The sequence below is a fragment of the Haliotis cracherodii genome, unplaced genomic scaffold (genome assembly GCF_022045235.1).
Source record: "Haliotis cracherodii isolate W230 unplaced genomic scaffold, xgHalCrac1.p SCAF_10, whole genome shotgun sequence".
Taxonomy (NCBI): Eukaryota; Metazoa; Mollusca; class Gastropoda; order Lepetellida; family Haliotidae; genus Haliotis; species Haliotis cracherodii.
The window spans coordinates 50,303,048-50,328,151 of record NW_027266265.1 but is presented as its reverse complement, the minus strand read 5'-3'; the positions used below and the strand labels follow the sequence as shown (position 1 = coordinate 50,328,151).

The following is a 25,104-nucleotide window of genomic DNA, read 5'->3' as shown; positions in this document are numbered from 1 at the left end:
TTTCTCAGCACGGTAGATGGCATGATTGCCTTCTTGGATTTCCTCACACATCAAGCTGACATGCCATGATATAACTTGCATTATTTAGTGATATCATTGGTAAGTACTGTTGAACTTCACTATGGAGACTGCTGTATATGCATGTACTCTCTGCAGCCCATGCTATCCATGGAGCAGATGCTGACAGGTACAATGTCGGAACACTGTGGGGATTCCTGGTTGGAGTTGGTCCCCAGAACCTATTTCTTGTTGTACGAGGCGACTTAATGGATCAAGTGGTCAGACACGGTGACTGAGAGTCATCGTGTTCCGTCGGCATCATATTATAAATCGTTTGTTTGTCTGGTCAAGATTCTGATATTTACCATGTTTATGGGCCGAAGTCATTTAAGCTGGAATATTGCTGAGTGTGACATTAACACAGGAAACAAATAAAGTCGGATGTTTCTCCATTATAAATGTGATGGTAATTGTTTGACTTCTCATGCCTCACAGTTTGGGTTGTATTCTCCCCAGGGAGCTGAGAATGAAAATTGGATGCACACTGATCCCTTAACCAGGGGAATAATGCAGCTCTTTGGCATTCTGAATATGCACATTATATTGTTATTTTTATTATTAACAATTGTTTAGCAAATACATCTCACAAATCAAATCTGTATGTAAATTGCTTTTGGTTATGTTGTCTTTGACATATCATTCCATGATGCTTTTCAGCCTGCGACAATTACCAGATCATTTTTGTGAAGTGCCCAGGCAGATTCAGAAGTTTTCCTTATGGGCTATTGAGCCAGTGACGCTCACCACCACCATTGAAGATGGGGATATCATGGCAACAAAACAGTAAGTACAGCTCAGAGACAATGTTTATTCATAGTTCTTACGAATGACAATGCTATGCCTACAAATGGGTGTAATGAGAAAACCGAAGCGCTTTGTAAAGCTGATTGTGATTGGTCTATTTCTTTGAGTGAACCAATCACATTGCATGTTGCTGTTTTATACTTTCATTGCTATGGCGGACACGCTTGCTGTCAAACGCCGATGTCAGTCAAGAATTGTGTTCGTTTTTTGTGAAGAAGCTAACAGCTTCTCACTATGAAGGCATTGAAAAAAGACAGGACTGTTGTTAAAACATATATGGGCGGAACTCTTTCAAATGCAAGGACTATGTACCGATGGCTATCAATCGCCCAGCCAGCAAATCATATGCAATGTATGGTGTGCACTACCCACCACAAAAAAGTGTTTACGGGGAAGGGCACAGAAAATTACTGGACCTGTACACTCAAAAGACATGCAATATCAAAGGTTCACAAATATTCAATGCAAGCAGAGATTTTGAAATACAATTTTGAATCAGCAGTTAACAGGGCTTTATCTGAAAAAGAAGAAGCAGTCATTTTATGTATGAAGGTTGTATACTGTTGAGGCAATGTACAGTGTTATCCTCACTGAGAAAACTTTTCCGACAGTATGTGTTCAGTAGTGGTTAAAGAACATTCTGATTGGGTATTATTTTTGCATTATTACCATCTTAGTAGTCATGTTGCCATCTCAGTCCACTTGGCACCATCTGAGTTCACTTGGCACCATCTTAGTCCACTTGGCACCATCTTAGTCCACTTGGCACCATCTTAGTCCACTTGGCACCATCTCAGTCCACTTGGCACCATCTTAGTCCACTTGGCACCATCTTAGTCCACTTGGCACCATCTTAGTCCACTTGACACCATCTCAGTCCACTTGGCACCATCTTAGTCCACTTGACACCATCTCAGTCCACTTGGCACCATCTTAGTCCACTTGACACCATCTCAGTCCACTTGGCACCATCTTAGTCCACTTGACACCATCTCAGTCCACTTGGCACCATCTTAGTCCACTCGGCACCATCTTAGTCCACTTGGCACCATCTTAGTCAACTTGGCACCATCTCAGTCCACTTGGCACCATAGCACCATATCAGTCCACTTGGCACCATCTCAGTCCACTTGGCACCATCTTAGTCCACTTGGCACCATCTTAGTCCACTTGGCACCATCTTAGTCCACTTGGGTCCACATCAGTCCACTTGGCACCATAGCACCATCTCAGTCCACTTGGCACCATCTCAGTCCACTTGGCACCATCTTAGTCCACTTGGCACCATCTCAGTCCACTTGGCACCATAGCACCATCTCAGTCCACTTGGCACCATCTTAGTCCACTTGGCACCATCTTAGTCCACTTGGGTCCACATCAGTCCACTTGGCACCATTTTAGTCCACTTGGCACCATCTTAGTCCACTTGACACCATCTCAGTTCACTTGGCACCATCTTAGTCCACTTGGCACCATCTTAGTCCACTTGGCACCAGCTTAGTCCACTTGGCACCATCTTAGTCCACTTGGCACCATCTCAGTCCACTTGACACCATCTTAGTCTCGATGCCATCTTATTCCACTTGGCACCATCTTAGTAGTCTTTATGCCATCTCAATAAACCTGGAACCATCAGAGTAAACTTGATAATATCTCCGTCATCTGCCCACGAGTACACAGCCTGTGTTTTGATTCGAGACTAGTCGGCAAGTAGGTGTATTAAAACAGCTGCATAGATAAAGTTGCTCAACAATAAACAATTATATGCTTTAAATAAACATAACAGGATCAACCACATGCAAAGATTACCTCAATCTTATTAAAATCAGATACAAGTTCTCGCTACTGCTGGGGACATCCCATTACAGGTCACGTCACAATGACCTTTTGCGAACTTTGACCCACCAATGAAATGACGAACAGGTAGTCGACATTATCCACTAAGAAAGCAGCTTTCTTGAGCTTTGCGGCACCAGTTTCAAACTGGTGACTTCCATTCCCGACTATGCTTTCAAAAGTGTTTGGAATCAGTAATGCAGCCCGTAACAGTAGTTTTGTGTTCAGCTTTAGAGGTTACATGATTAGAAAACATATTCCGATAACAATATGAATATTTCATTATTTTTTTATTTCATTTAATCACTGATGTGATCCATTGAATGTTTATTTTATATCTTACAGAAGGTGTAGAAAATGGGACATCTCTGCTGTTGATTTCCTAAAGAGACTTGTGAAAGGTTTGTACAACAACAGTGACAAGATATAGGTGCAGGATGTGCGGTTAGACTTCTGGGTAGATATGTCAGTGCTGGCCTCCCTGGGTTTGCGGTGAGACTTGTGGGTAGATATGTCAGTGCTGGTCTCCCTGGGTGTGCAGGATGTGCGGTGAGACTTCTGGGTAGATATGTCAGTGCTGGTCTCCCTTGGTGTGCAGGATGTGCGGTGAGACTTGTGGGTAGATATGTCAGTGCTGGTCTCCCTGGGTGTGCAGGATGTGCGGTGAGACTTGTGGGTAGATATGTCAGTGCTGGCCTCCCTGGGTGTGCAGGATGTGCGGTGAGACTTCTGGGTAGATATGTCAGTGCTGGCCTCCCTGGGTGTGCAGGATATGCGGTGAGACTTCTGGGTAGATATGTCAGTGCTGGTCTCCCTGGGTGTGCAGGATGTGCGGTGAGACTTGTGGGTAGATATGTCAGTGCTGGTCTCCCTGGGTGTGCAGGATGTGCGGTGAGACTTGTGGGTAGATATGTCAGTGCAGGCCTCCCTGGGTGTGCCGGGAACCAGGATTGTCGCTTTGAATTCCGGGTTTGCCCGATTTACGTTTCTTGGTTTGTAAGCAACATACTTGTGATGGTTGGTTTCACCAGAGTGGTTAATGTCTAAGACCTACATCACTTCAGGCTTTCGTCCAATGCACACACGCTCCTACGCACACACGCCCACTAACTCGCTCGCCCAAACATCCTTATAGTAGTTTAGGGGCAGTCGGGTAGCCTAGTGGCTAAAGCGTTCGCTTGTCAAGCTGGGTTCGATTCCCGACATGGGCACAATGTGTGAAGCCCATTTCTGGTGTCCCCTGCCGTGATATTGCTGGAATAATGCTAAAAGCAGCGTAAAACCATACTCACTCACTCAATCACTCACTTATAGTAGTGTAGAGCTTTTACTCCCATCCCCTCCCCTCAAACAGAGGATACCAGAGTGATAGTAATAGAGGTTATTATATGTGCATGTGTGTCATACTGATTTATGAAACGAGTGTCAGAATTCTCTCTCGCTCTGGAAATACATGAATTCTTACACAAGTTTTATAAAATCAGTATGACACACATGTGAGTGTAATAATTTCTATGAATCCTTTTGAGCTCCCCTTTAGAAAAATGCGCTGATCTCGGTCGCTATCCATGAAAACTACAATTTGTCGACAGTTTTTAGTGTGACATCATTCCAACCTTACATCGCAATAAGATCCGAATGATGTCAACAATGCCGTCAGTGTGACGGAAACAATACACTGGTGGGCGTGAAGTGATATTTGCACAAGTGCACATACAAGTTTTATGAACTCGGTTATTTCTTGCCCTATGGGTAAACAATTTGTGTCACAGTTCTCTTGTTTGTGGTAGATGCAAAGTAATATCTCCTATGTCAGTGTTGATATTTCCAAATCAAGGACATTTCAGTGGACATTACTATGGTAATAGTTCCGGTAATGGTTGTATATTGTTCAAGCCATGAAGATCCGGGGTAGAGTAGGTCTTCAGCAACCCATGCTTGTTGTCAAAGTCAACTATGCTTGTCGTAAGAGGCGACCAACGGGATCGGGTGCTTAGGCTCACTGACTTGGTGGATGCATGTCATCATATCTTAATTGCGTGGATAGATGTTCATGTCCAAATTCATGTTTTAATCATGATAATTTAAACAAATGTTATGGCTGTGCAAATGTTGCTTGTCTTTCACTGATAACAGGACCAGTAACCAGTAAAGTCTTGCAGACTTAGTTTCACGTCTGCATTGAATGCAATGTTAACATATGTCTCTTTTTAAGAAAAGAATGTAGAAAGAAATCTGTTTTTTTTACAGAATATATATTGATCCCAATTTGGACCCGTGAAGATTGCTGGGTAGAATAGGTCTTCAGCAATCCATACTTGCTGTAAAAGGCGACTATGCTTGTCGCAAAAGGCGACTAATGGGATCGGGTGGTCAGGCTCGCTGACTTGGTTGATGCATGTCATTGATCCCAATTGCGTGGATCGATGCTCATGATGTCAATCATTGGATTGTCTGGTCCAGACTCAGATTATTTTACAGACCGCCCTCATATGGCTGGAATATTGCTGAGTGCAGCGTTAACCAACAAAGAAAGAAAGAAAGATCCCAATTTGCCTGTGATGCCCTGTGTTTACAATTTTAGACCAGGCACTTTTTGTAAAAATTCATGAATATTCATGGACCCTTTAGGGGCCTGTTAGAAGGGTGGTGGTCTGTGAATATACATGTATATTAATTTCGCTAAAAAGTCCTGTGTTCGGATTCATCCCTGACTGGTGATTTTTTGTGCAGATTCCTCCAGCACGAAGGTTGACATCCAGCACCAGGACCAGGAGAGGAACACTGTGTATGTGAAGCTGTACCTCAACACTCCAGATGGGCAGATCTGTGTGAATGATCAGCTCGTGAAGCTTGAGTATGCGGCAAAGACCGTCCCCCAAGTACACCAACCAGCTCTCAGTAAGTTTGTTTGCTGCTTAGCACCACTCTGCAATAGTCCACCTGTATAACAGTGTCTGTAGATAATCAAGTCTGGACCAGACAAACCAGTGAGTGATATTATGAGCAAAAATCCATTTTGTGTTGGTACAATGACATGCTATTAGCCAAATCCCAGACCCTGGCCACCTGATCCAGTAAGTCAGCTTGTATTTGGTAGGACAGAGGCTGATCATCTAGGTCTCTTTGAGTATAACTTTAGAGGCAAGTGAGTTTGGTTTTACGCCACTTTTAGCAATATTCCAGCAATATCACGGTGGGGGACACCAGAAATGGGCTTCACACATTGTACCCATGTCGGGAATCGAACCCAGGTCTTTGGCGTGATGAGCGAACGCTTTAACCACAAGGCTACCCGACCGCCATTTAGGAACATGAGTGATGTGAGTTAAGTTGTTGCTGCAGTTAGCAATGTAGCGTGAATATAACTAGTATATCATCGTGATCATGTATATGTATGAAGTGATAGAAACTAACCGTTTTTGTCCACTAGTCCTTATAATGATAACATACAGCATACCTTAATAATGGCAAATTTTTCAAGTCCTTCTGATACCTCAACTATTGGGCAGTTTGGCAAGGACTATAGGACTAGTGCCAATTTCTTACGCTGTGTATGGTGTCGTTGGGTGCCGAGATCAGTGCTGAGCAGTGCTCAGGTAGAATTGAGTATTTATCAGTCAGTGTGACCACTTGTATCTGTAGCTTATAAAGGGGTTAGTTTTCATAACTGTCTTTTAATTAGGTAAAGCTTTTCAGACCTGCTGACACAATTTATGCACTTTTTATAAATTCACCTTAAAGAGACTTTAAAAATAGTAATGTATATTCACAGTAATTGTATTTATTTCATTTAAGATCTTTTATAAAGCAGGGTCGTTTCATCTGCGTACTGCAGAGCTCATGTTGAATTATGTTCTAAAACTTGTCATAAGAATCTCGACCACCTCCGTCATACCAAAAGACGTTAAAAGATGGTTCTTTTTGTTACCCTGCCTGGTGTTTGGCATTGAGGGGCTAAAACAAGGACTGGTCGGCTCGGAGTCAGTATGGGGAATGTCTGTGTGGGGAATTCATGTTAAACTGCAGCATGGTATCTCAGTGGGCTAGCACTATAAATCGGAATCAGTCCGGACTAGTACAAGCGGCCACACACACACATGTGCATGCACATCGCTATATAAGTGCAATAATCTTGGATGCGATGTTAAACCCCATTTCACCTCACTAGAATCTCACATGGATAAGGAATATAATGCTGGTATAAGGTGGAACACTCACCAACTTTTGTGAGTAGCATGGTCACAAATAAAGAGATCAAAACCAGAAGAAATCTACGTAAACCTTTTTCAAATTCTTTTCTGGAAAGGTCAAGATGCTGGACTAGCTGCAATACTGCTGATGCATCCTAGGGGCGGTCGCATAGCCTAGTGGTTAATGCGTTCGCTCGTCACGCCCGGCCGAAGACCCGGGTTCGATTCCTGACATTTGTACAATGTGATATTGCTGGAATATTGCTGCGTAAAATCATACTCAAGCACTCACTCACTGATGCGTCCTAAAGCAATTGTTACTAACTGGACTTCCTGTCAACTAGGGGCGGTCGGGTAGCCTAGTGGTTAAAGTGTTTGCTTGTCATGCTAAGGACCCGGGTTTGATTCCCGACATGGGCACAATGTGTGAAGCCCATTTCTGGTGTCCACCGCTGTGATATTGCTTGAAAATTGCTAAAAGCGGTGTAAAACCATACTCATTCACTCACTCAATCCTGTCAACTAACAAAACATGTACACCATATAAATATATTCTGGGTGTAGATTATTATCTTGAAATTTGAACTTATGTATCTTAAAATTTCAACATGGCATCTTGAAATTTCAAGAAAAAGGGAATGCAAGTGGCCGTTAAAGGGTTCTGTAGAAATCTGATGGAACTGGCAACAAGCCATGTGAGTACGTTTAAGGGAGGTAACCATGTGCTTATAACAATATCGTTTCAGATGCTAGTGAGGAAATTGTCAAACCAAGACGACAGAAGAAGAAAATGACCCAAGAAGATTATCTCAGGATGATTGAAGACGACAGGTTTAATCACCAAAACACTGATTCAGACAGTAGTCACAAAGCCCACAGTGACCCACAAGTCCGACATAAGGTATACAGGAAGACAACGTATGACGGGAGTGGAGATTGTGAGAGTGACAGTCCAGTCCGACATCGGGGAGCCAGGTCCGACATGTTCATGTCAGACATTGAGCATCACCATAACACCAGGTCAGGGGGATCACTGCTGCAGGTCAGTCAGAGTGACACGGAACTACCCAGGGGCTTGTTGAACAGCAGGCCACACTCTGGGGGGCGGGGGAAGTGGCTGGAGGGAGGGGATGGAGGAAGGGGAAACATTAGTTTGAATAAACTGATGATTGATAATGCTACCGGTGGATCTGATAGACTTGATGTGGAGTTGACAGGGACTTCAGGAGACGCCAACTCCTCGTCTTGTTTCGGAAAGAATGTGAAAGGTGCTGAGTCTAAACATTGTTATGAGGATGCCCTGTCTGACCCTGGCCAACCCAAGAAGATTATGTTAGGAAGGGGTTTTTCCTTCTTAAGCACCTCGTCAGACTCGGACAGTCTTGCTAAGAGAACATATGATACAAAGATTTCTTATTTTAGTCAAAACAAAACGTTCAGTGCCTCTATGCGTGTGGGGATGCCAGTTCTTGAAACTCAGAGCGGAGACTCGGACACAAACTCTCTAGCCAGTTCAATGGGTCTGAAACCAGTTAGAAGTAGCCCAGGCGGCGCAATACCAGACAGTACTAGTCAAAGCGACAGAAAATCTACAGAGGCCTCCCGAGATGAAAATTTCTGTGAAATATTTGTTCCATCTCGGCTCCCCAAATGTGCAATGGTGTCTTCTCAGTCCTGTTCTTCCAAGTCAGAGTCCCCTGAGTTGAAGCTTGGGTAAGTGAATAAGATAAGCAGTATCTTCAGTCATTGTGTGCCTGCATTCTTCAGATATGGTTTTTTACTGCCTTGTCGTGCATCTTGGTTACCATGGTTACATGGTATGTCATCATGATCAAATACTGTAAACAGGGAATTTTTTGCGACCGTTTTATTATTGCGAGTTTTGCGAACGAGACTCAATCGCAAAAATTAAAAAAGCAAAAATAAGTATAAATAATACATACATACTTTATTCATTGCAACACGTCATCAAATGTTGAAATCTTCAACCAGAACTACAAGTTACTCTATAAGTTAAAAACACAAATGAATGCAGAATGGTCACACAATACATCACAAATGACAGTGTAAACAGACCAGTTAGTGTCACTGTTACCTCACTGTTGAGTCAATTATCGTATTTGATAATTGGTCGCAATCTCTTCCGGTCAACTTTCCGGCCAACTCAGAAAAACTAGCTTCGGAGAGAAGCTGTCTATTGTTTGGCACGCGAGGGCTCATCTCAACACGGCAACTCGCAAAAATATCTCGCCGCAGTATTGTCTTTGGCGTGGTATTCGCAATATTTTAACGGCGCAGAAATAAAACTGTTTACAGTAGTTAAAATTGTCATGGAGACTTACCTTGCTTTTTGATGTTTTTTGCTTAAGGTCGATCCTGAAGAAGTCTCCCTCCCCATCTACATCAAGCCTAGAAGTAAACACTGTCAGGTACCATAAGGATATTGATGCTGCAACACATTGTATATCTTTGAAGTTAGTGTCTTGATACCTTTAAGTGCTCAACTGATCATAGACCTAAACCCGACAGTGTGTCCTTGTACCTAGATGAGTGTTTGCTCTATCGACCACTGGTTAGCCTGGCTGTGTTGGTGTGTCATGGTACCCCAGTTGCCTATGTCAGTGCTTGCATTATCAACCACTGGCTGGCCTCGCTGTGTCAGTGCTCGCACTATCGACCACTGGTTTGCCTGGCTGTGTCAGTGCTCGCACTATCGAACACTGGTTGGTATGGCTGTATAAGTGCTTGCACTATCGACCACTGGTTGGTATGGCTGTGTCACTGCTTGCACTATCGACCACTGGTTGGCCTGGCTGTATCAGTGTTTGCACTATCGACCACTGGTTGGCATGGATGTGTTAGTGCTTGCACTATCGACCACTGGTTGGCATGGATGTGTCAGTGTTTGCACTATCGACCACTGGTTGGCATGGATGTGTCAGTGCTTGCACTATCGACCACTGGTTGGCATGGATGTGTCAGTGCTTGCACTATCGACCACTGGTTGGCCTGGCTGTATCAGTGTTTGCACTATCGACCACTGGTTGGCATGGATGTGTCAGTGCTTGCACTATCGACCACTGGTTGGCATGGATGTGTCAGTGCTTGCACTATCGACCACTGGTTGGCCTGGCTGTGTCAGTGCTTGCACTATCGACCACTGGTTGGCATGGATGTGTCAGTGCTCGCACTATCGAACACTGGTTGGTATGGCTGTATAAGTGCTTGCACTATCGACCACTGGTTGGCCTGGCTGTGTCAGTGCTTGCACTATCGACCACTGGTTGGCCTGGCTGTATCAGTGTTTGCACTATCGACCACTGGTTGGCATGGATGTGTCAGTGCTTGCACTATCAACCACTGGTTAGCCTGGCTGTGTTGGTGTTTCATGGTACCTCAGTTGCCTATGTCAGTGCTTGCACTATCAACCACTGGTTGGTATGGCTGTGTCAGTGCTTGCACTATCGACCACTGGTTGGTATGGCTGTGTCAGTGCTCGCACTATCGACCACTGGTTGGCCTGGCTGTGTCAGTGCTTGCACTATCAACCACCAGTTGGTATGGCTGTATCAGTGCTTGCACTATCAACCACTGGTTGGTATGGCTGTGTCAGTGCTCGCACTATCGACCACTGGTTGATATGGCTGTATCAGTGTTTGCACTACCGACCACTGGTTGGTATGGCTGTATCAGTGCTTGCACTATCAACCACTGGTTGGTATGGCTGTATCAGTGCTTGCACTATCAACCACTGGTTGGTATGGCTGTGTCAGTGCTCGCACTATCAACCACTGGCTGGCCTGGCTGTATCAGTCCTTGCACTATCAACCACTGGTTGGCCTGGCTGTGTCAGTGCTTGCAATATCGACCACTGGTTGGCCTGGCTGTGTCAGTACTTGCACTATCAACTGCTGGTTGGTATGGCTGTGTCAGTGCTCGCACTATCAACCACTGGCTGGCCTGGCTGTATCAGTCCTTGCACTATCAACCACTGGTTGGCCTGGCTGTATCAGTACTTGCACTATCAACCACTGGTTGGCCTGGCTGTATCAGTACTTGCACTATCAACCACTGGTTGGTATGGCTGTATCAGTGCTTGGACTATCGACCTCTGGTTGGCCTGGCTGTGTTGGTGTGTCATGGTACCCCAGTTGCCTGTGTCAGTGCTCACACTATCAACCGCTAGTTTGTCTTGCTGTGTTGGTGTGTCATGGAACACCTGTAATCTGCATCAGTGCTCACATGCTCAGCCACTGTAACCATAGCCATCGTACACCTATAGCCCATATCAGTGCTTGCACTGTCTTGCTTGATCCACATGCCTGAACTGGTTCATTTTGCTATATATGAATGTTTATGAATGTTTTGATTTTTTGTTATTTTCCAGATTCCAGTCAATGAGCTCATTTCCAAAACACACTCATTAACCATTGTATTTCCTCACTTATCAATCTTGTGGTCAGCTGCTGACTTTTATGGTTTTGAAATTTTATCTTAAATGTGTATTTTTCTAATTACAGCAAAACTCATTGAAAACCTATTGATGTGTCTTATGGCCCTACATACAACAGGGCTTGATTGAGCAACAGTGCAACCTGTTCTTGAAAAGTGCAACCTGATATTTATGTCTACTTGCACCAAGAGCATGTAAAACAAATTCAAATTTATCTCTGACTTGCCCATAACTAGGTTTTCATGTCAACATGCACCTGGTGCAAGTTAAATCAAGTTCCTGAAATTGAGCTCTGATATAGCTGAAATATTGCTGAATGCACAGTTAAACAGAAGAAATTCATATTTACACCTATGGTGTGTCATATGTCCCTGCATATAGCTGGAATATAGCTGAGTGCAGCATTAAACGACAACTAATTAATGTTTACACGATTGATGTCCCTGCATCGTTATCATGATTATTCGTCTAACTCATTCTCTCCCTGCACTCGTTTGTTCCTGTTCCTGTTCTTTAGTCAATTCCTTCTGTTCCAGATTCTCCGAGTCAGGAACACAAGAATGGCTTCGCAAGAAAGGCAAAGAAGAAGGGAGAAAGCAAGTTATAACTCGATGATAGCGTGTATAGAATAATATATTCGTATAGAGAAAAAAACATCACACCCCTCTATATACATAGAGACAAGGAGTGACATCCGCCATCTTGGTTCTTATTCAAGATTTAGCACTCGATTCGAATCATAGCTCATTATCGCATGAAATATGAATGTCACTTATTTCAACCTATTGGCACCTGCTAAACAAACCATAGGCTATACAATCATGTTCATCTGTGGTCACCTTACCTCGTATTTATTATTAAACAACTATCGATACACAGGCTTTTACAATCTGAACGTTGATTTTGATTGGACTATGCATAGACTCGTTAGTCCAGACAAAATGTAACTCCATAATTCCACCCTAGTAGGCAAGGGTGGAAACTGGACTTTAGTCAGTTCACTCCTTTGCCTCGGGAAGATGGCCAACTGGAGGAATACATCGTCAATATTTCTGAATGTCAGTTCTCCTTGAGCCTGATTAGCTGCTAATTGTGAAAGATTGAGCTCTCCCTTTCATTGAGATTGAATAGACACTTTTAAGTTTCTGAATGTTTTTTGTTTTTAATTAACCGCTGCTTTCCCACTGAGGAAGGAGATGAAAATGTGAGTGGTTTTTTTTTGACAGACAATTTCTATTTCCCAGAATATCAAATGTTTTGTAACTACAAGGCAGCTTGTGTCCAAGCTGAATGTACTCGGCTCCATTGACTATGAGCATGGCTCTGTGGACTTATTATCATTTTTGACCTGTGAAGAATAGGTCTTCCGCAACCCATGCTTGCCGTAAAAGGCGACTATGCTTGTTGTAAGAGGCAACTAACGGGATTGGATGGTCAGGCTTGCTGACTTGGTTGATGCATGACATCGTATCCCAATTGTGTGGATCGATGCTCATGATGTGAATCACTGGATTGTCTGGTCCAGACTCAATTATTTACAGACCTCCGTCATATAGCTGGAACATTGCTGAGTGCGGCGTTAAACACCAAACAAACAGATCTTTTCATTATTGAATGTTGTCCCTGAAGTGTGGTAGGTTTTGTCTCTCTGGTCACAGCATTTTGAGGATATGTTTCCATGATAACAGATTGCTGCTGAGCCTGTCAGCAGGTGTGGGCATGAGGGATCATCACATACCTACAATACCCCAGGTATTATGAAGCTGATTCAAACAATTCTGATCCTTGTTGGCTTGACTGCTGTATTCATATTCAAATGTGAATGTTAATAATATGAAAGGCCACAGGCCCAAATACACGAAGTGCATACTATACGATCCTTCTACAAATAGATTCCCGTTTCATTTAAGAACTTGCTTGCTCTTGAGTCATACCTAAAATATGACATGACAGATTTCAAATCCTGATAATTTGTGATTTCCATAAGGTGAGTTATTTGTTGGACTGAAGGTCAAATTGCACATTTTTTTGGTATGTATTGCTTTCGAAGTCCCGTCATGAAATATAAAAGAGATATCATACAATTTTTTTGCATTGTTGAGGTTACAATTTGTATATAAAATTCCAGATTTTGGAACTTTGTGTTGTCTCCTGGTATCAAAATTAAGAAAATGTACCTTGTTCCTTTTACCGTGTTTACAACTTGGCTTGTTTTTGCAAATATTTCACCTTTTACGACTTTCTTGTAAACAATTAACTCCACATCACCATGCATTATGTATCAGCAATTCTTTTCATTTCACATCAGAAAACAGCTCATAACCATCCTTTGTGTTTCTCAGATGAGTCGTCCAGATCGTTTGGAACACACACCGTTCTTGGGGGTCGTGTATCATGGGGTGTCACAACCCAGTCCCATCCTGGACTTCACCAATCTGCCCTTTACAGAACGTGTTAAACAGGTCAGTTCTGTCTCACAATCTGAAATTATCCCCTGGTCCCGTGAAGATTCAGTCTTTAGTAAGACTTCCTTGTCATAAAAGGCAACTAATGGGATAAGGTGGTCAGACTTGCTGACTTTGTTGATGCATGTCATCATATCCTAATTTGAGAAGATCGATATCCATGATGTCAATCGACCCGTGAAGATCCGGGGTAGAATAGGTCTTCAGCAACCCATTCTTGTCGTAAAAGGAGCCTATGCTAGTCGTAAGAGGCAACTAACAGGATTGGGTGGTCAGGCTCGCTGACATGGTTGATGTATGTCATCGTATCCCAATTGCGTGGATCGATGCTCATGATGTCAATCACTGGATTGTCTGGTCCAGACATGATTTTTTACAGACCACAGTCATATAGCAGGAACATTGCTGAGTGCAGCATTAAATAAGAAACAAACTATTATCCCCAAACCATACAAAGGAATTAAAGGTCATTGGTCCATCAATAACTATTCATAATTTTGGTGTGAAACTTTGTAGGCACATCCGGCAAGTATTGAACTAGTGCCTTTTGCAATTACGGAATATTGTGTTAATGTGTAGTACCAGTGAACGGGCCAGTGAACTTGTATCTTGCCTGAGACTGCTCAAAGCCATTCCTCAGACATTTGTGTTTAAGATGTTGTAGAAAGTTAAGTTTGATCCTGGGGTTCGAGGGTAGAATAGACCGCCTCCGTGGTCTAGTGGTAAGGCATCCGCCCGGAGAGTGGAAGGTCCGGGGTTCAATCCCCAGCAGCGTCATACCAAAAGACGGTAAAAGATGGTACTTGTTGTTACCCTGTCTGGCGCTCGGCATTAAGGGGCTAAAACAAGGACTGGTCGGCTCAGAGTCAGTATACTGTGTCTGAGTGGGGTATTCATGTTAAACTGTGACATGGTATCTCAGTGAGCTAGCACTATTAATCAGCATCAGTCCGGACTAGTACAAGCAGCCACACAAACACACACACGTACATGCACGTCGCTATATAAGTGCAATAATCTTGGACACGACGTTTAACCCCATTTCACCTCACCTCCAGGGTAGAATAGGTCCCCAGCTTCCAATGCTTGTCATATGGTTCAATGTGTTGGGTTGTTAGGCTCAGTGACTTGTTTGGTTGCATGTCAACATGCACTCAGGGTTAGAAACTAACAGTTTTTGTCCACTAGTCCTTATAATGATAACATATAGCAAAACCCTTAAAATGGGCAAATTTCTACTAGTCCTTATGATACCTTTACTATTGGGCAGTTTGGTAAGGACAACAGGACTAGTGCCAATTTCTAATGCTGGCACTGATGGTGTGGATCATTGTTCATAATATCCATAACTGGATCATCTGGTCCACACTTGATACGTATCAGGCCGCAGCCATTTAGCATAAATATTATTGAGCACAGTGTTACACAACAAACACGCATACTCACGTTTTAAATTGCATTTTTCATGAGGCACAAAGATTGCCATTTCATTGGTGAAGTGGAAGAGCAGCCTTTGAAATATTTTGTTACTGTGTACTAAAACCTTGTATGGAAGAGTCCATGTTTCCATAATTTAAATTTATTGTATTTACCTCTCATTTAAGGCCTTCCTGAAAAAGAAATTCACAAGTCCGATGACGATTCAGGCATACTGTTGGCCTGCTGTGCGTCGAGGCCGCCACGTGATTGGCATCTCACCACCGGGGACAGGGAAGACATTGGCATACCTTCTGCTGTTGTTGACGCAGCTGTCCGAGTCCAAGCCATACATGCCAGTGCCTGTTGGAAATGGAGTAAGTACCTGAGTCAGCTGATCTCCTGACTCTGTGAAGATCTATGTTGCAACCCTATGTCCTGATACTTCCATGTCATGGTAGTGTGGACCAATGAAGATCTGGGTTTAAATAGGTCTTCAGCTATCCATGCTTGCCATAAAAGGCGACTATGCTTCTCATAAGAGGCGACTAACGGGATCAGGTGGTCAAGGTCACTGACATGGTTGATGCATGTCATCGTATCCCAATTGCGTAGATCCATGGTCCAGGCTTGATTATTAGCTCACTTGGTCAGAAAGACCAAGGTGAGCTTATGCCATACCGCGGCATCTGTCGTCCGTCCGTCCATCCGTCGGCTACCATATTAGGTTGATAGCATTCTCCGGTGGTGAGGATTCAAAATTGTACAATTTGGCGTCTTCTTGTATGAAACTCCTTGTCTGGAACTTAGAGATAGATATCAACCATATTTGGTTGGAAGCATTCTCCGTTGGTGAGGATTCAAAATTGTACAAATGGAGGAGCTGAGGGGTGGGTCGAGATAGGGGTAATTTGGGGTTATTGCTTTAAAACGACTTCCTCTCTGGAACTAAGAAATAGTTATCAATCATATTTGGTTGGAAGCATTCTCCCGGGGACTGAGGGGCGGGGGTCAAAAGGTAATTTGGCAATAAACAATTTTTTCTCTGGAACTAAGAGATGGACATCAACCATAATTGGTTGGAAGTATTCTCAGGTGGTGGGAATTGTTAACAATTGTTCAAATGGAGGGTCTGAGGGGCGGGGCCAAAAAGAGTTTCTAACTTAGACACAGTTAAGATCCCCACCGTATAACCGTATGTACAGTTGCTGAGTATAATGAGAAGAATGCACAAATGCTACCAGGACTGGCCCTTCTGTTCATCTGTCCAGCACTCCCAAAGGAGTTAGAACCTTGACCATTACATGCAAACTGATATTATCGCCACCCTATAATAAACAGATACATTGTATACATTTAATTGTTATGAAGAGAATAATTCATTGATGCCATAAGGATTCGCCCTGGGGTCCAGCCTTGCCTCTGAAACTTAGATCCTGGATCATAACATGGAAACAGATCTTTATGCTACATTTGTATCTAGAGAAGTACCCGTCATGCTGTCAGATTTGCCATCCACCCCTTTTTAATGCTGACAGTCAAAATTACAAAATATTTGCAGTATTATATACATGTACAATGCAAATGTATATTTTGTCATGATTGCGTAAATATCCAGGTGAGCGATACAGGCCCTATGGACCTCTTGTTTACAGATCACCGTCTAGTAGCTGGAATATTTGCATGTTGAGTTAAGCAACAAACAAATGATAGTACTGTGACTCACCTCATCTCATGTCTGTACACCAATGTTGCAGCCCTATGCCCTGATACTCGTCCCGTCATGGAAGAAAGCCCAGAATGTGTTTGATGCCTGCACGGACCACCTACAGGGGCAGAAAATGCCAAGAGTTATTTCCATCTTCGCTGGTGGATGCGAAGATTCAAAAGTGGTTAGTAATCACCGCTAATTAAAGCAAAAGATTAGATAATTAAACCAAAAGATTAGATAATTAAAGCATTTCCGTACAGTACTCCTGGAACTTCAGGGATGGACACAGCCACTTGTCCGTTAGTCCGAGACTAGTGAAAATCCAGAGAGACTAGTTTTTTATCAATATCAAACTCAAGTTATTTTACATAAACCACGAGTCGGAAATGAGATGCTGACTAGTTGGATTTGGCCAATGGTGTCTAGCCCAGAGGTTGTTAGTGTTGTATGACTTTGACTGCCCTCCTGATTAATAAGATGCTCTCCATTGCAGGTCCCACTGATTAATGGTTGTGAAGTCCTTGTGGCCACACCGCCTTGTCTTCAACGCATGATGGAAAAGAAGTACACAAACCTCAGCCGTCTCTGCCATCTTGTAGGTTTATGTTTATGCTTGGTGTATTCCAGACTAGAATGGGTCATGGCTAATCCAAGCCATTAGATACTATGGTTTGACTTGAGACCTTGTGCATAGAAGTCATGTCATGTGGCGTTTAGATCACAGCAGTGTTCTCGGGATGATGTTCAGATTCAGGTCTGACACAAAAAGTTCCTTAACTGGAATGTGAATACCGTATTCGACGTAATAAGCGCCCTGGGCGCTCTCCTAAACTGGAATGTGAATACCGTATTCGACGTAATAAGCGCCCTGGGCGCTCTCAAAATTAGAAATAGGGGGCTCTTATTAGAATATTATTTTGGTGAAAAAAACAGAGTTGAAAGATAAATTTCGTGGTTTATGCTGACAGCCTGAAATGTTTATGTACGACAGATATATTTTTCCAGAATTTAATTCCCCATTATTAACGGTGCATATAACACACGAGTGTGTATTATACGCAAATAAATAAGTCTTGTGTACATTGATCAATCGGAAGGGGTGCTAATTGGGATTGTTCAGGAGCCAATATATTAGCAAATATCGCCGTGGGCGCTTATTAGAGCAGGGCGCTTATTATGTCGAATACGGTACACCATTTTTATTATTTACTGGTAATGTTTTTACAGATCGTCTGATACTTTTAGAAACTGTTAATATTGTATATTTTAATAAGCACAATTTTTTAGAGGAAAACATCCTTCTTTTTTCCTGGCAATGTTTGGAAATCCTAGTTTGGCCAAGGACTAAAGATGAGATGTTTTGACAATATGTATCTCAAGTCCCAAACAAGCACCTGATTCCACCATTCATGACACCCGTGAAGATCCTTTTTCAGAATGGGTCTTCAGCAACCCATGCTTGTCATAAGAGGCGACTAACGGGATCGGCTGGTCAGGCTCGCTGATTTGATTGATGCATGTCTTTGTATCCCAATTGCATGGATCGATGCTCATGATGTCAGTCACTGGATTGGCTGCTCCAAACTTGATTATTGACAGACTGCTGTCATATATCTGGAATATTTCTGAGTGCAGGGTTAAACAACAAACAAACCATTCATGAACACTCAACACTTGTCAAGCGTGTTAAACTGCTGTGATCCCTCATCGAGGGGGGTGTGACCCAACAAGTTTTGTCCATTCAAATATTCCTGGTTCCAGGTGCTTGATGATGCCGAAATACTTACCGAAGTGTTCAAGTCTGAGGTGAGGTTAATTTTCCCATCATGATTTTTTAAACCTTTTACATATTCACATGTTTACATTTTTATATGGTCCCTGGTTTTTAGTATTGACCACTTCTTAAGGACCGTATATTTTGGGTATGAATATGCCCCAACAACTTATGCTTGTTATTAGAGGCGTCAAAATGATAGTGGCTTGGTTGTGTGTCAGTGCATGGGACATGCTCATTACATTAATCACTCATTCACGGGTAGGGGGCACGGGTGGCCCAGTCGTCTAAGGCGCTGCGATTTCGCTGAGCAGAGTTGCATCCCTTGGGCAGGCCAGAAACCTATGATTGTGGGTTCACAATTATGTTTCTAGGTTTGTCAGCACCATACCCGTGCTCGTGGGTTTCACCGAAGTGGTAAACGTCTGAGACCTGCATCACTTCAGACTTTCCTCCCACATTAAGCTGACACGCCGGGATATAACTGCAATACTGTTATAAGCGGCGTTAAACCCAACCCAACTCACTCACTCACTCACTCACTCACTCACTCACTCACTCACTCACTCACTCACTCACTTTATTCACTGCAGAGATATAGCAGGTATATTGCTGAATGAAGGTACAAACGATTTGAGGATATGGTCTGCCTTTGTATTTCTGCGAAACTCAAACTTTCGTATTTGGGAGTGTTCTAATCAAGTGTTTTATATGAATCAGGGCAGTTAAGATCATAGACTATAAATGACTCATCATAGAAACACTATATTATTTTACAGAAGTTGGGGATCATGAAATATAAATGTTATGATAGGTCGTCAGGAGAGAGGTCAGCCTTGAAGAATGACTTCGCGAGATGGAACGGCTTCAGAACCAAAACCTCTCACCCCAACGATCTTGAAATAAAAATGTTATGATAGGTGCTCAGAAGAAAGGTCAGCCTTGAAGAATGACTTTGTGAGATAGAACTGTTTTAGAACCAAAACCTAACACCGAAACATTGCACATGGACCTTGCAATTCCTCTGTGTACGTGGTGGGTTGGGGTCGTTCCTGATTTTGACACTTGAGTGAAAGGTTGTCAAATCGCTCTGAGCCGTTAGTATTGATTGTCATTATCCACATCTACAAGTAAGCTCTCCGCTCTTGCTTGAATGCAGTATTTAGGATCAGATTGGGAATGCAATGTCTACAGCGTGATGAACACTTAAGGGCTAATGGCATGCTTCAAACTGATAGAACTCTGTGAGAGGAAGCAAAAATATTCATTGTGTCTCTGTGTGTGATTTGCAGACTTTGGAACTCTGTGAGAGGAAGCAAAAATATTCAATGTGTCTCTGTGTGTGATTTGCAGACTTTGGAACAGGTTTCTGCCAACACAAAATGTTAATGGTTGGCCCTTTACAGGGTGCCCTAGATCAACTCTGCATGTTCATGTTCATTAATACCGCCGTGATATTGCTGGAATATTGCTAAAAGCGGCGTAAACCAAACTCACTCACTCACTCACTCACTCACTCACTCACTCACTCAGGATTAATAAATCAGAAACCAGGCTTTAAGAACTTGAGCCCAAACAGCCAATCAAATCACTGTTCACTTGTTCCAGGCCACTGGCGTTCAAGTTACTTAAGGATGCCATCAGGAGAACATTTCTTTATATGTGGAAATAAGATGCAAGGCCGTTTACAGAGTATTATTGTCCATATTGTAAAGTGTTAATTAGGTGCTGTAGTTTTCCAGCACTTTTAGTGAAAAAGAAATATTTGAAAACTATCATTAAGCGAGCAGTAATTTATATTAGCAAGTGAATATTGTACTGTTTCACCTTTAGTATTAGCCAGGCACAGGACTCGTAGTATCCAGAGTCGGGTTTCCAAGATGACTTTGTGTATATTCTCCATGAGTTGGGTTATCAATTATAAATTTTGTGTTTTTTGTGTGTATTTTTTATGTATTAAATCAGAAATGATATCATTACCTTTTTTCTAGGTTAAGTATATAATGAAAACGTATGCTGACGTTGTCCGAGAATCTACCTTGAAACGAGATGTTCCACGCCAGAGAATGGTGTTTGCGAGCCAGTGGACCAAGGGAATTGGCTCCTTCATAGCCGCCTACATCCATCAACCCCTACTGGTCATCACGTCCAAGATGGAGGCGGCTGTGTACGGCCGAGTCAAGCAGGTAAGTAGTGTAACGAGTGTAGAGACATGTTTTCATTGCAAAGGACCAGGTATGATAAGGGACCTTTATGGAAATGCCAAATTCTGAATTTACAGAAAATTTTGAAATATTTGTATTGTCGCCTTAACAAGTCATTTAGTCATAACTTTTTTATAGCAAAACTCTTTGAAATTGCAAATTTCTACTGGTCCTTATGATACCTAAACTATAGGGCATTTTGGCAAGGGCTATAGGACTAGTGCCAGTTTCTAATGCTGCTGAAAATAATCATTCTTTTCATCAACTCATGAACCAGAACTAGTTGAGACATGGCTTGTTGATGTTTCAAGACTAAAAAAGTCATTTTGTTTATATGTTGACTTTGTGGGTATGTTTGTCCATGCAGCAAATCATCCTTGATCTAAAGAAAAAGTTAAGAACTTGTGTTTACTTCCAGATTGTGCACATGTGCAAATACGAAAATAGGTCCTACCAGCTGCGGAGCATCTTAGAGGGCATCGGGACGCCTGGCAACAAGATAATCCTTTGTTCATCTGTGGTTGAGGAAGTGGAGATGCTGTATGGGGTATGTTCATAATTGGATGAGGGACATGCTATAACAGAGCTTTGAGCATTAAGAAGTGTGTCCAGTACACACATTTGAATATATTAGAGGTATAATGATATGATGGGGTTTCAATACGTATCCTGCTTCTATGGGTGCGATACTATTCGTATTCCAATACAGTACTTTTTTCTTCTTCTTTTTTATGCATGCTTTCTTTTTGCAGGCAAATACACCCCTAAATCATATGTTATTAAATTCTGTTATGTGGATGTCATGCTATATATGTCCAACCATGAAATACGAGATAATCTGCGTAAGCTGGTGTTTGAACAGTTTCTGTTTTTACACCAGTATAACCTATAATGCATTGTATCGTATGTATCATGATACAGGGATCATCAATCGATGTATTGTATTGTTGGCCTGGTGTCATGATACATTATTGTATCGCTCTATCGTTACACCACTAGAAAATATGAGGGACTTTCAAGTCAGTGACTTTGACTGATGAATTTCACTACCAGCATCAAATAATAACACCGTCAACTAGAACCACAGTAAACTGCGGTCATAACGAACTGAAAGGGATTAATCATTTTAATTCGTTATAACCGTAGTTCGTTATAAGCATATATACAGCAAATGGACGCGACCCAAAAACAGTTCGTTGTAAGGGTGTTCGTTATGAACATAGTTTACTGTACTTTGACATTGATAAAATTATGCTGTTTGACTGTGTACCTGTTTATGCATCTGTTTGCGTCAAACATTATTTCAACCTGTTGCCATTGTTACTTGGTTGATTATCAGACATGGTGGCACAAACAATACCTGTATGAGTAAAACCCATGCATAAATTTGTATGAGATACAGCAGTCAACTCCTCTACAGTTCCGCCTGGCTATTGTGCCACCATTTGCCAGCTGAATATGGCATTATAAACAGGGTGGTGTTGTTACTTGGAGCATTATGACCAAGGTGGTGTTGTTACTTGGAGCATTATGACCAGGGTGGCGTTGTTACTTGGAGCGTTATGACCAGAGTGGCATTGTTACTTGGAGAATTATGACCAGGGTGGCGTTGTTACTTGGAGCATTATGACCAGGGTGGCGTTGTTACTTGGAGCATTATGACCAGGGTGGCGTTGTCACTTGGAGCATTATGACCAGGGTGGCGTTGTTACTTGGAGCATTATGACCAGGGTGGCGTTGTTTCTTGGAGCATTATGACCAGGGTGGCGTTGTTACTTGGAGCATTATGACCAGGGTGGCGTTGTTTCTTGGAGCATTATGACCAGGGTGGCGTTGTTACTTGGAGCATTATAACCAGGGTGGCAATGTTACTTGGAGAATTATGACCAGGGTAGTGTTGTTACTTGGGGCATTATGACCAGGGTGGCGTTGTTACTTGGGGCATTATGACCAGGGTAGCTTTGTTACTTGGAGCATTATGGCCAGGGTAGCGTTGTTACTTGGAGCATTATGACCAGGGTGGCGTTGTTACTTGGAGCATTATGACCAGGGTAGCGTTGTTACTTGGAGCATTATGACCAGGGTAGCGTTGTTACTTGGAGCATTATGACCAGGGTGGCGTTGTTACTTGGGGCATTATGACCAGGGTAGTGTTGTTACTTGGAGCATTATGACCAGGGTAGCGTTGTTACTTGGAGCATTATGACCAGGGTAGCGTTGTTACTTGGAGCATTATGACCAGGGTGGCGTTGTTACTTGGGGCATTATGACCAGGGTAGTGTTGTTACTTGGGGCATTATGACCTAAGGAGGACTGTACTTGAGGGAAGAGGGAATTATCTCCAAAACATAACTACATTGCCTATTTTTTGTCCAATTTCTTTTTTTAATGGCCTTATAATCAGGGAATTGGAATGTCTGTTCTGAACATCATTTGCATTGGCTTTATAACCAGGGAATGTTGCAGTGCAGTAATCCATTCTAAGAAAAACATAGCATTATAGGAACTGTGTTAACACTATCCAGGCTAGTAGACATTTCACATTAGATTTTGGGACCTACGACTACCCCAAGGGTAATCCCAAGATTAAATGGTCCCCAGCAGCCTATACTTGTTGTAAGTGGAAGTTAAACAGATTGGGTGTCACTGTACCCCGACAACTTTGATTTTTGCTCAAGATATCAATCACTTGATGTTCGAGACATGATTATTTACGGGCCTCCGTCATGGAGTATTGCTGAGTGCGACGTTAAACAAACAAACATAAAATGAGGTGGAGAATGCTTTACAATGTGCAGTATTTCTGTGGCTCATTTAACACAACAGAATGAACAACAAATACACAAGGGAATTCACTCGTCCTTCGATAGTGTTAACAGCTTTAGGTAACAGCATGATTAGAGATGATAAGTTACGAAATTAATGAAGAGAAATTGAATTTGTGCTATCCTTGATGCGACTGTGTTTCCGTCTCGCGTAGATGTTGACGGCCCAGAGCATGCACACCTTGGTCTGCCATGACGACATGTCGCTTTTGGACCGTGACGACATGTACCGGCAGTGGCACAACCTCAACTCCAGGGACGCCGCACTCATCATGGGTAAGATGCACACACCTTCACAGGTAGTGAACATGTCATGGTTGCACACACCTTCACAGGAGTAGGGAACATGTCATGGTTTCACACACCTTCACAGGTAGGAAACATGTCATGGTTGCACACACCTTCACAGGAGTAGGGAACATGTCATGGTTGCACACACCTTCACAGGTAGTGAACATGTCATGGTTGCACACACCTTCACAGGTAGGAAACATGTCATGGTTGCACACACCTTCACAGGTAGGAAACATGTCATGGTTGCACACACCTTCACAGGAGTAGGGAACATGTCATGGTTGCACACACCTTCACAGGAGTAGGGAACATGTCATGGTTGCACACACCTTCACAGGAGTAGGGAACATGTCATGGTTGCACACACCTTCACAGGAGTAGGGAACATGTCATGGTTGCACACACCTTCACAGGAGTAGGGAACATGTCATGGTTGCACACCCCTTCACAGATAGGAAACATGTCATGGTTGCACACACCTTCACAGGTACTGTCTGCTTCAGGAAACCTGTTTTCCAAATAAACAGTGCTTTTTTAAAAGGACTAGGGGGGTTTCATTAAGGTCGTCTGGTAGGCAGTGTTTCCAGATTCACTTTGCAAGTTGTTCATCCCCCTACCCCTGTTGTTGCAGTGATGACAGATGAATGTGTAACGGACAGCAACATCACCGACGCCACACATGTCATCCACTACAACCTGCCAAAATCAAAAACTAGGTTTGGCAACAGAATGGCGTGTATGCTGAACTTTTTCTATGACTTCTCCAAGCCTCAAGAGGTAGGGATGACCTTGACATCAAGTCGGATAACTCCTTTTGACAGCTAGATTGGAATCAGTGATGCATGGCAAAATATTCCAAATGAGAACATTACTTTAAATCAGGGAAATATTTTTGAATAATTGTTCATGTTAATGCAAATGATCCAGACATAAAAACTTCATAGAAATGTTTCTAGTTTTCAGGGATGATACAAACTTCTGTTAGATCTGTACTCTTTTTCTGAGAAGCAGTTTGTGTGTGATTAATACAAAACCAAACAAGGAAAGGGCCGTTGATACAGAAAGGTCT

General features: G+C 42.7%; 1 protein-coding gene across 1 annotated transcript in view; it reads left to right on the top strand.

The window, feature by feature from the left end:
* The window catches only part of LOC139454495 (putative ATP-dependent RNA helicase TDRD12), a 75,695-nt gene that overhangs the window by 5,232 nt on the left and 45,359 nt on the right, over positions 1–25,104 (top strand). The window contains exons 6-21 of the mRNA XM_071236243.1: positions 718–843; positions 3,046–3,101; positions 5,434–5,601; positions 7,640–8,606; positions 9,263–9,322; positions 11,883–11,942; positions 13,035–13,098; positions 13,689–13,808; positions 15,416–15,604; positions 16,985–17,119; positions 17,432–17,533; positions 18,700–18,744; positions 20,704–20,898; positions 21,335–21,463; positions 23,897–24,017; positions 24,667–24,812. Coding sequence (XP_071092344.1) covers positions 718–843; positions 3,046–3,101; positions 5,434–5,601; positions 7,640–8,606; positions 9,263–9,322; positions 11,883–11,942; positions 13,035–13,098; positions 13,689–13,808; positions 15,416–15,604; positions 16,985–17,119; positions 17,432–17,533; positions 18,700–18,744; positions 20,704–20,898; positions 21,335–21,463; positions 23,897–24,017; positions 24,667–24,812 — 2,683 coding nt within the window. The remainder of the gene's footprint in view (positions 1–717; positions 844–3,045; positions 3,102–5,433; positions 5,602–7,639; positions 8,607–9,262; positions 9,323–11,882; positions 11,943–13,034; positions 13,099–13,688; positions 13,809–15,415; positions 15,605–16,984; positions 17,120–17,431; positions 17,534–18,699; positions 18,745–20,703; positions 20,899–21,334; positions 21,464–23,896; positions 24,018–24,666; positions 24,813–25,104) is intronic.